The 12,203-nt window shown below is 39.8% G+C and overlaps 1 protein-coding gene across 1 annotated transcript; it reads right to left on the bottom strand.

The window, feature by feature from the left end:
* Window positions 1–7,394: 7,394 nt before the first annotated feature.
* Window positions 7,395–10,361, bottom strand: LOC113642206 (macrophage mannose receptor 1-like). The gene is made up of 5 exons (XM_047801876.1): window positions 10,268–10,361; window positions 9,760–10,092; window positions 9,572–9,660; window positions 9,279–9,393; window positions 7,395–7,755 (listed from the first exon to the last, which is right to left on the bottom strand). The coding sequence occupies exons 2-5, from the start codon at window positions 10,046–10,048 to the stop codon at window positions 7,601–7,603; spliced, it is 648 nt and encodes a 215-aa protein (XP_047657832.1). The 5' UTR covers window positions 10,049–10,092; window positions 10,268–10,361; the 3' UTR covers window positions 7,395–7,600.
* Between the last annotated feature and the right edge of the window lie 1,842 nt (window positions 10,362–12,203).

The raw sequence follows: 12,203 nt of genomic DNA, 5'->3' as shown, positions 1-12,203 counted from the left end.
TATTTGAGGTGAAAAGAACAGAGAGCTTTTAAAATAATAAACAACAGTAATAATAAATTGTTAATAAATTATTAACTTTATTGATTAGTATGTGTGTGTGTGTGTGTGTGTGTGTGTGTGTGTGTGTGTGTGTGTTTTTGTGTGTTTCTATGTGTACTGGGTGTCAGTAGAGAACCGACTGAGAACCATTCTAAATTATAAATAATTGATAATTATAACTAATTTATATATTTATTGATTAACATTCATACAGTGCAGAGTGTTTGTTCTAACTTTTACATTTTTTTACATTTCTGAAAGATGCAACAGAAATACCCACATGGTGAACTTGTGAACCAGTATCCATGTTTTCATCAATAGAGACTTCAAAGGACTTTTGTAAGTCACTTTGGACAAGGTCATCTGCTAAATGTAGTAAATGTAAATGTTAATGTAAATCTCCTTGTGCCCTGAATAAAACCAGTGCCTTTGCTGTTGTCATGAAGTGACACGGTGAGACAAAGCGGGTGAGGATCCAAACGCAGTTTAAGGTTTTTAATACACAAAACACAAACAAACAGGCAGGCAGGCAACGCGGAACAAACAGGAAACGGGAACACGGACATGCACACACCAACAACGACCAACAACATTGAAGTGAACAGACAGAGTATATATGGTGAACGAGAACCAATCACAAAACAGAGACAGACAAGGACTAAGACAAAACACCTGGGGAAGAGAATGAATGTAATTAGTGTCCATGGTAACAGATAGGTGGGCGGGGTCAACAATTAACATCAGGGAGAGACGGCAGACAGAAACAAGGGGAAAACACAGACAGACACATTACAGCTGTATAGTTCAAATTTTAATTATTTGGCTGAATACTTTGAAGTCAGTGGAATGCAGAGAAAAGGGATTAAGTGATTTGCATAAACCATTTTGCCTAAAAGAAGACGAATAATCAGCTCAGTTTATCACGTAAAGGATAGTCTCTGAAGGTCACAGAGTTAAAATAAAACCACAAGCATATATTTCATATTATATATAATATATTATTATTTCATATATAATATTTCATATTTCAGCCTGCTCTTTGTATGTTAATGCAGTGTAGTGTATTGTCCTATTACACTGTCTTGCACTGTCATCTCCAGTCTTGCATTGTTTACACACATTTGCACACATTCAGGCAGACAGTGTGAACCTTTATATATATTATATATTATATATATATATTTTTCATGCCTTAGTTCTTAGTTATGACACCAATTGTAATATTATAAATATTAAATCTACCTGACCTACCTGAATTCTAATATTATAAATATTAATTCTACCTGACCTTTTGTAGGAGGTAGACATAGAGGAACTAGGGCATAAGTTCAGCAAGCTTAAGGGGTTAACATAGAACTCCATTTATACACAAAGCAACATTATAACAGCAAGGGCTTAGCAAAGATAGTAATACAACATAACCAATATCAGTAAGAATGTTTATCATAATCAATAATCAATCATAATCCAAACTCATAAAATTAACATATAATCAGTAGAAAATTATATGCAGTAGAAAGTAGCAATAATAGAAATGAGGAAACATACTCGTTGTAGCTGAAAAGAGTACGCTAAAAGTCCACCAGACGTCTGTCATGAAAGACTGAGTGACAAATGTGTTTTGAGGTCGAAAATAACAGGAAATTAAATAAAGTAAATATGAGTAAATATGATTCTGGAAAATAACAGGAAATTAGAAAGGTAATATAAATGAGTAATGATTCAAATATAACTTTGGGACATAATGTCAGACGTCTGGTGTAAGGGGAAATAAGGGGAAATTACCCGAATGTTTCAAAAGGGCATATGGAAGTAGGCATCAACTACCATGCATATTAATGTAATTCACACCTGCAAAGACAAAGGCCTGCATAATGAGCTGCATAATGAGCCTTACAGGTAAGTGTGTGACTGAGAGTTAAAAGAAAGAATGTGAGGACAAAATAAATGTGTATATTTTGTGTTTGTAGTTTATTTAGAATATTTAACTAGTGCAAACAGTGCCAGACAAGAGATAAGTACAAAAAAATCCTAAAATCCACATAAAGTGCATGTGTGCAACCTAGTGCAAACAGTGCCAGGCAAGAGACCGAGCAAACAGACACTATACTACAAGACAGATGCTTAAAATAAATAATAAAGTAACAATATTGTATATGACCAATACAACATGGCTCTAAATCTTTAATGGAATCTTTAATGGATTCTTTTTTAATCTTTAATGGAATCTGTTAACTGTTAATTAATCTGTTAATGGAACTGTACCGCTCTTTACTTACATACAGATTACACAAAAAGACAATATTTGCTTTCAATTTTAGTTACCTCATTTAAAAGTAGACATTTCGGGCTTTCATTAGACATATATATCATGTTCATGTGATAAGTATTGGCTTATCAGTTCCTATTTGTAACGTGTTTCAGGAAGATGGTCAAGTAGACAGAGATGTCTGAATGCACACCCTGGTTATTTTCTTTATTTGCCAAAAGCACAGCGTTTTGTTGTTATTATGAAGGCACTCAAATAAAAGTAGACGCTTCACAGTTTCGAATGACGTATTACCTGTATGTGTATGATTATGAATGACAGAGTATTTTAAGTGGATTTCACGTTGAAGAGGAAAAAATGCGCCAAAGACCCCAGAGGGTTAACATGTGGAATTACAATATTTGAAAGTAAATACAGAGTTTAATAAAAATTCAATAACATTCAATAACCAACAAACAAATATAATTAATTGTCAAGTCAAGTCAAGAGTCAATAAGCTTTTATTGTCATTTCAACCGGCATCTCTGGAAAATTGTCCGTAGTGTGTGATTGCGTGAGTGAATGAGAGTGTGTGTGCTCTGCGATGGGTTGGCACCCCATCCAGGGTGTATCCTGCCTTGATGCCCGATAACGCCTGAGATAGACACAGGCTCCCCGTGACCTGAGGTAGTTCGGATAAGCGGTAGAAAGTGAGTGAGTGAGTGAGTGAGTGAGAGTGTCATTTCAACCATATATAACTGTTGCAGTACACAGAGAAATGAGACAACGTTTCTCCAGCATCATGGTGCTACATAAAACAAAGACAGGGCTAAGGACATGTAAGTAGTCTTAGCCACATAAAGTGCAACTGTGCAACCTGGTGCAAACAGTGCAGGACAAGACAGACAAGACAGTGCAGGACAAAAGACAGTGTAGACAAAAAGTTACAAGACAATACAAAAAGTACAAAAAAATGCAATACACAAAAGACAGTAAACAGTAACAGAAACAGTGCCGACCGACCAGTGTACATACTGAATGTTCAAACAAAATTTTGTGCAGTAACATTAGAATGAACACAGTTTCTTAGCAGCAGGTCATTGGGATAATATACTGTATAGAGTTGTGCAAAAAACAGAAAATGACTGAAATATTGTACAGTATGTGTGAAATGGATGAGATATTGTACAATATGTGCAAAAACCGCTGAAATGTTGGACGGTTTGTGCAAAAACAGCAGAAAAAAGTGTGCAAAACAGCATGTAAACAGTTTGATGGATTGTAAGCAGCATGTAAACAGTATGATGTGTCTGTGTGTTTTGTGAGGGTCTATGCAGTCCATATAGATGATGTGTGTATGTTGTACTCAGTAAAGTTCAGTTCAGTTATTGAGAAGTCTGATGGCTTGTGGGAAGAAACTATTACACAGTCAGGTCGTGAGGGCCCGAATGCTTTGGTACCTTTTTCCAGACGGCAGGAGGGTGAAGAGTATGTGTGAGGGGTGTGTGAGGTCATTGACAATGCTGTTGGCTTTGCGGATGCAGCGTGTGGTGTAAGTGTCCATGATAGAGGAAAGAGAAACCCCAGTGATGTGCCTTTCTTAGCCTTCGCATTAAGTAGAGATGCTGCTGGGCTTTCTTGGTGATGGCGCTGGTATTGAGTGACCAGGTGAGGTTCTCCGCTAGATGAACACCAAAAAATTTGGTGCTCTTGACGATCTCTACAGATGATCCGTCGATGTTCAGCGGAGAGTGTTCACTCTGTGCTCTTCTGAAGTCAACAACCATCTCTTTAGTTTTATCCACATTCAGAGAAAGGTTGTTGGCTCTACACCAGGCAGTTGTTGCACCTCCTCTCTGTATTCTGACTCATCATTCTTGTTGATGAAACCCACCACGATCGTGTCATCGGCGAACTTGATAATATGATTCGATCTGTGCATTGCTGCACAGTCGTGAGTCAGCAAGGTGAACAGCAGTGGACTGAGCACACAGCCCTTAGGAGCTCCAGTGTTCAGTGTGGTGGTACTGGAGATGATGTTCTTGATCTGGACTGACTGAGGTCTCCCAGTCAGGAAGTCCAGGATCCAGTTGCAGAGGGAAGTGTTTAGTCCCAGGCTCAGCTTCCCAATCAGGTGCTGAGGGATGATTGTGTTGAATGCTGAGCTAACGTCAACGAACAGCATTCGTACATAAGTGTCTTTATTTTCCTGGTGGATGATGACTAAATGGAGGGCTGTGGCAATGGCATCGTCTGTGGAGGGGTTGGACGATACGCGAACTGTAGGTGGTCCAGTGAGGGTGGTAACTGGGTCTTGATGTGCCTCATGACAAGCTTCTCGAAGCACTTCATAACTATGGGTGTAAATGTGACGGGACGATATTCATTGAGGCAGGACACTGTAGACTTCTTTGGGACAGGAACGATGGTGGTAGTTTTGAGGCATGTAGGAACAATGGCGCTGCTCAAGGAAATGTTGAAGATGTCAGTAAAGACATCCGCTAGCTGTTCTGCACATTCCCTGAGCACCCTGCCAGGAATGTTGTCTGGTCCAGCAGCCTTACGTGGGTTACTATATTATTATAGTTTCTCAACTGTGGCAGCAGAAGAGATTTTACAACTCATCCAGTCCTACAATCCTACCACCTGCCCATTGGATCCGCTCCCTACCACTATGCTCCAGACCATCTCGCAAGACCTTTTGCCCTTCATTTCCACTATCGTCAATAGATCTATAGCATCTGGTCAGGTACCAACTACTTTCAAGAGAGCAAGGGTTATTCCCATCCTAAAGAAACCTGCTCTGGATCCATCAGACATCAGTAACTACAGACCGGTATCACTTCTCTCATTTCTTTCAAAAATTCTTGAACGCATTGTCTATAATCAACTGTCTGTCTATCTCTCACAGAACAACCTCCAAGATCCCAACCAGTCTGGCTTTAAAGCAGCTCACTCTACAGAGAAAACCCTTTTGGATGTCTCTGAGAAACTACATGCTGCTAGATCAGCCAAACTGTCATCCGTCCTTATCCTCCTTGACCTTTCAGCAGCGTTTGATACGGTCAACCACAAGACTCTCTTATCCACCCTCAAGAGTCTTGGGATTTGCGGATCAGCTTGGGAATGGTTTGCTTCCTACCTGGAAGGACGCTCGTATCAGGTAACATGGAGGGGAGTGACATCTGCTCCACGCAGACTCTCCACTGGCGTCCCACAGGGCTCAGTACTTGGTGAAGTTATTTCCTCACATGGGTTCTCTTACTACTGCTATGCTGATGATACACAACTTATCTTCTCTTTCCCACCCTCAGATGCCACAGCTTCTGACCGGATCTCAGCATGTCTGGCAGAAATTTCATCATGGATGACTGCTCATCAGTTAAAGCTCAATCCTAGTAAAACTGAACTACTGTTCATCCCAGGTGATTCATCCCCAGGTCATGATCTTGCTATATCTTTGCACAAAGATCTGATCTCCCCTTCAGCCACAGCTCGCAACCTTGGGGTAACCATGGACAATCAACTGTCCTTTTCCTCTCATGTTGCTAATGTGACTCGCTCATGTCAGTTTCTTCTCTACAACATTAGAAGAATTCGGCCATTTTTGTCACCACAGACTGCTCAGGTACTTGTTCAGTCTCTTGTCATTTCAAGACTGGATTACTGCAACACACAGCTGGTAGGTCTACCTATGAATGCAATACGTCCTCTGCAAATGATCCAAAATGCAGCTGCCTGGCTTGTTTTCAACCTGCCAAAGTTCTCGCATACCACCCCGTTGCTGCGATCCCTCCACTGGCTTCCGGTAGCTGCACGCATCCGATTCAAAACACTGATGCTGCCTACAAAGCCAAAAATGGAACAGATCCCTCTTACCTCAAACCCTCATCATTCCTCGCACTGCACCCCGCACCCTCCCATCTACCAGCACTGCTCGACTGGTTCCACCATCTCTCAGGGTAAGAGGCAAGTATACTACAAGACTCTTCTCTGTTCTGGCACCAAGGTGGTGGAATGAACTTCCCCTAGAGGTCCGGACAGCTGAGTCACTGGCTATTTTGCATTTGAAAAAAAAAAAAAAACTTTGACCTTTTTTCATTGTAACTTTGAACAAATGTTTTAAACTCATGGTATCTAAGTATTTAACCTAGTGAACCAGCATTAATGTATTCAATGTTAGAGATTTAAGCACTTATGTACGTCGCTCTGGATAAGCGTGTCTGCCAAATGCTGTAAATGTAAATGTATTAATTAACTTTAACAGTCACTATAACTCATGAAAAACAGTATCAAATATTTAAATGTTGTCATGGTTCAGTGAAACGTTCTTGCTTAGTTTAAACCTGATGCAAGAAAAACATTTTTCACTGACTGATCTGTGAGTCTTAATAATCTTAAAGATTCTTAATAATCATAAATTAGACACTTCACACAGGACACAGAGGAGAGTGAAGATGAATTTTCTTATTCACTAATGTATTTCCAGTCTTTAGTTTAATAAATAGTTCATTATCATTTTATTATTTATGATGTTTTATTTGTTGTATTCCTCATGTTTATAAAAGTAATGATGTAATCCTTTTAAAATGTGACTATAAATAAATCCTGTACCCAGTCCTGAACATCTGTCCTGAACATCTGTGATATTTAGAAATACAAATTTAAATATGAATACAACTGTATTGTAATACAACTGAACTGTAATAATGTTAATATTAAATACTAAAATGTTAAATGTGCTACATCATGTGGTGTGCAGGTAAAGCATTGTATTTTATTTATAAATAATTATAAATATTTATTAAAATATGATTAATAATTAAAACCATTACTTCTTGTATAAAAAGTCAAGGTGAGAAGACAACGGAGAAAGAGATTACGTAAAATAACAGTTTACTGATAAACTGAGGTGAATGAAGTGAGCGAGGGTGCAACAGTGCAGGTGAAGCTCCAACACACACACGCGGGAACACTGGAAGCCGACCCACGAAGATTAGATCCATGGATGGACGATGAACTTGGCAAACTATTGATAAAGAGAGATAAAGAGTCAGGTTAGTAGACACAGCGTGCATCAGCAGCTAGTGCTTACAAGACCGGACAATGTGTGTGTGTGAGTGTCTTTTATGTGGTTATCTGGTTTGCTGTGTGAGGGGAGAACCTGGCGATTCTGTGACAGTACCCCCCCGAGGGTCCACTCCTGAGGACCCCTTCGACCTCTGGTGCCGACGTGGGTGGCCTCTACTTCGGGGTGTGGGCTTGTCGGGGTGGGCAGTGTGGAAGTCACGGAGGGGTTCGGGGTCCAAGATGTCATTCTCGGGGACCCATGAGCATTCCTCTGGGCAGAATTCCTGCCAGTCGACAAGATATTCTAACCTGCCACCTCGGCACCTGGAGTCCAGGAATTGCGGGACAGTGTACACGGCGTGATTCTCTTCGAGAGGGGGGGGCTTCTTTGCCAGGTCCTGTGAGGGGAGAAGGAGAGACAGGTGAGTGATACAATTTAAGAGAAGAGACATGGAAACTGGGTGAATTCGGTAGTGCGAGGGGAGTTGGAGCTCAAAGGATACCGGATTGACCTCCTTCACAACGACAAATGGACCAATAAACCATGGACTCAGCTTTTTGCAGGGTAGGTGTAGGCAGATATTATTTGTGGACAGACAGACCCTGTCCCCGACCTTGATGTTGGGTGTCGGGGCATGACGAAAATCCGCCTGCTGTTGCTGGCGCCTGACAGCCCCCTGCAGGTGATGATGATGCACTGAGTTCTAAACCCTCTCGCTTTCTTTTAACCAGTGCTGGACAGACGGGACTTCTGATGGCTCTTCTGTCCAGGGGAACATGGGAGGTTGGTAGCCAAGCATGCACTGCAAAGGGGTTAGGCCGGTGGTTTGCTAACGTAGGGAGTTCTGTGCGTACTCGACCCATGGGAGAAACTGGCTCCAAGAGTTCTGGTGATGATGGCAGAAGGTTCGGAGAAAACGGCTAACCTCTTGGATCTTCTGTTCAGTTTGGCCATTGGACTGCAGGTGATAACCGGAAGAGAGACTGACGATCACATCTAGGAGTTTGAAGAACAATTTCCATACCCTGGAAACAAACCGAGGACTTCTGTCAGGCACTATATCTTTGGGTAGGCCGAAATATCGGAACAGATGCTGAAATAACAGCTCTGCACTTTCCATGGCTGTGGGCAGACCCTTAAGGGGTATGAATCAACATTTTAGAGAAACGGTCTACTTTTGCTTTTGCTTTTTGCAGATGATGTTGTCCTGGTGGCTGCCTCAAATCAGGACCTTCAGTGTGCACTGGGACAGTGTCCATGTCACACATAGAGGTTTGGCCTGCCTTGGATCTGAGCTACTCTGAGTAAACAAATGCAAATGTGCCAGGCCTCACAGGTAATGGGGGTTTTTGCACAATAAAAGCAGGAGAACAATGGAGCTGTAGGGGTGCTTGTAGGTGTGAGGTCCAAGGATTTTACGCAAATTTGCGCAGGTTTAGTAAATCTAGAGCTACTAGACGACCAATTGTACATTGGTTCATGGACAACTCGTCCCCAGTCCCAGTCCCCCACTGCCCTTCGTTTTTTTCTTCCACATATACAACAAACAGGGAGGAAAGTGCAAGTGCAAGTATTTCATGAAGATAAATGCAAGGGGCTTGAGGGAGCTGGTCCATTTTTGGCTTTGTATGAAAATAATCCACTTTAGAATATGGTGAACGAGAGCCTGACTTGTATCTCTTATATTTACCTTTACATTTATGGCATTTAGCAAACACCCTTATCCGGACCAAATAAAACAGTCATTTAATATACATTACTTATTGACTACTAGTTATAGAAATAGATTTACCATATATGTATTATGCAAATATATGTACATATAACAGCTAAACAGTTAATCCAAAATTAGCATTGATCTAAAGGTACCTTAAAGATAACTTAGAGGTAACAGATTTAGAGGTCACACTTATTATTTACTAATGTAGTATTTTTCTTCTTCTTTCAGCTTGTGAAACACAACTCCATCTGGTTGTTTACGCCATTTCACTGTGATGTTCTCTGTCCCCAAATCATCCTTCAGTTTCTGGTTGATCTGACGAACAGAATAAGACTTTTATTACTAAATAATGCAGGATAGAGACTCACCTGTAGGAAATGATACAGAAACTGAATACAACAGTCAGAATCTAATTACAATACGTTTATATGTGTCAGAGTTTGATGAATACTGGGAAATGTACATTATAAGTCTTGTGGAGGATGAGACCCACCTGCTCCAAGATGGCCGTCATCACTGCAGGATCATTCACATCCTTATCAGATCGAACCTTCACTCTTAGTGTTTGTTGTACCTTGATATCTAAATGCAGAAACACAAACAATAACACACAATTCATCATACAGTTGTGGACTCATTTTAATTTGACTAAATGTAAGCCTGAATAAATTATTAACTCACCTGAGTAACAGAAGAAAGGCATTATGTCTGAACACAGAGCATCAGCAGCCTGACCGTTATTTATATAACCACAGTTTTCATTCTTTAGGGCATTATCAGGTTTTCCAGTCATCCATCTGATGGTAGAGAAATTGGTTTGGTCTGTCCACTTCCAGGAGTCTCTGAACAGACCAAACCAAGTCCAGCCTGATATCAGTCCCTTTATAACTGAGTCTTCAGTTGCATCTCTTGAGCTGGCCAAGTCTGTGTGATGCTGTCTACAGTAGGTCTGAGCTTCAAGCCATGACATAGTAGTAGAAATGTAAATGTACCTCTGATTTCCAGTTTTACTGACTGTGAGAATAAAAGCACATGATGAAATGTGAGTATTAATGTTAATGTTTCTAAAATTAAATTAAATATACCTCTGATAACTTTCTGTGAGAATAAAAAAAAAACAATTTTTATAACAAAACAACATTTCCCACTTAAAAATAGCAAAAAGGGTGAGCAATATGTAGATTCGTACCATCAAAACAAACAGAAGGGAATAGTGCAGTACAGGAAATGTCTGACAAACCCACAGGCGTTATCGCACCACACTCTTGATGTCCACCATTGTTGTCAGGTTCACCGGAATGCCATCTTGTGCTTCCCACTGTAAAATTCCCCATGGACCAGCACCAGCTGTTGATGTCATTGTAGAGTCCAATCCAAGCATTGAAACTGAATTGATGTCTCTGTGCTTCATTCTGAAGTCGGACCATGTTGTCATTACTGTCAATGATAGCCAGGTCAGTGTGTGTGGCTCTGCAGTAAGCCTGAGCATCACTCCAGTTTTTCCCCTGCTGGATCAGATAGTTCTGACGAGGGACAGACAGGACGAGAGGAACTGTGGATAAATTTTAAACATTTTTTGCAACATTAGCCCTGCTAGAATATTTTTGCTTAATAAAATGATTATTTCTATAATTTTCTGCTTTAATTGCATAATTTCATACTAAAACATTTTACCATGAAATATTCCCTCACCTGTGAAAAACAGGAGTATAAACAGATGCTGCTCCATTACTGATGTGTAGATAAACTCACTAAGACAAAAGAAATGTGATTAAAATCCCTCAGCAGTGCTGATCAGCAGTAAAACTGATAACTGTTAGTACCATATCACAGTTCAGTTAATAATGTAAGTATTGAATGTATATCATTCCTCAAACAATGTTTTTCTAAGTTCATATTAAAGTTTAGTTTATTTCAAATTGGCAGAAGACCAGAGGTAGGACATGTGCATGTGACAAGTGTGTTTAATTCATTATTTAATTTACAATAGTCTGTTATATTAATAGTTGTATTAGAATGTGTATTAAGTTTGTCACTGTTAAAAATTAGACGAGTAATATTAAGAAGTGGAATGCAGATAATGTTGATCCTTGTCTGTATGGGTTGATTACTTGTCGATGTGTTGGTGATGCCTTGGGGCTTCGGTAGGGGGAGTGGAATTGCTTGCGCGTGTGCCTCTTCCTCATTCAATACAGACGAGTGAAGACAAGAGCGCATGTGTGTGTTTCTTCATATTTCTCCCGTTACTTTTTCCCTTTTTAAGGTAGTCACCACTCGTAAAGCAATGTAGAGCTTAACACCATGTTAATAATACACTTTGTTATGTTCTTGTGCTTTTATATGAGTAAAAGATATTTTTGCATTGTTTAAAGAGTTCTGTGAGAACTGAGAATATGTGTAGTCCCACACTATGAGTGTTTACTCTGTCGTTGGTGTTTAAGTTAGTTACTGCTACGTTCACATTACATATTTTGCAGTAAAGTTTGTGTATTTAACACTACAAGGGTGAGCTTATGTCATGCTGAGACAATTAACACTGTTAACAGTATAATTAATTCTAGTGTTATGTGAGAAGTCATTTAAAAAAGGAGTATTTAAAATGTCATTTGATAACTTTGTTTAAAACAATTCAAATTACATATGGTAAGTTAGTTAAAAGGATAATTTAGAAAGCGTTAAGAAGGTGTTTGTGACTTTGGTTCTAAATCTGATGAGTGCACAAATGTTGAAATGTATGTTTTCTTATATACATCGTTAAATGTTCATTCGATACAGATGAGTGAAGGCAAGAGTGCGTGTGTGTGTTTCTTCATCCTTCTCCCGTTACTTTTTCCCTTTTTATGGTTTCAATATGCACAGAAGTACAGGAGATCTTTCATTATGTCTGAAAACAAATCCAAAGAAAGATCAAAGACAGGTGAAACAAACATAGAACGATGAGGCCGAGGATCCAAGTGCATGTACAGATTTTATTTAACCGAAAAAGTAATCCAGGGACCGGCAATGACACAACTACACACACTACTGCCATAAAGGAACAACAACTGATAAAGAACATAGGAAACACTCAGGGTTAAATACATACATACAGGGAACCGATGAAAAACAAGAACTGGAACACATGA

This window comes from Tachysurus fulvidraco, chromosome 16 (genome assembly GCF_022655615.1).
Source record: "Tachysurus fulvidraco isolate hzauxx_2018 chromosome 16, HZAU_PFXX_2.0, whole genome shotgun sequence".
NCBI classification, from domain to species: domain Eukaryota; kingdom Metazoa; phylum Chordata; class Actinopteri; order Siluriformes; family Bagridae; genus Tachysurus; species Tachysurus fulvidraco.
Note: the sequence above shows the minus strand (reverse complement) of the source record. Positions and strands in the feature narration are given on the sequence as shown.

Bases quoted from the DNA above. Each gene is read 5' to 3' on its own strand.
- LOC113642206 (XM_047801876.1), bottom strand. From the start codon at position 10,048: ATGTCATGGCTTGAAGCTCAGACCTACTGTAGACAGCATCACACAGAC. The intron at 9,661-9,759 runs GTGAGTTAATAA...TTCTGCATTTAG, and splicing joins GCCTTTCTTCTGTTACTCAG to ATATCAAGGTACAACAAACA. The intron at 7,756-9,278 runs GTAAATAATAAG...CTCCCCTCACAG, and splicing joins AGAAGAAAAATACTACATTA to GACCTGGCAAAGAAGCCCCC.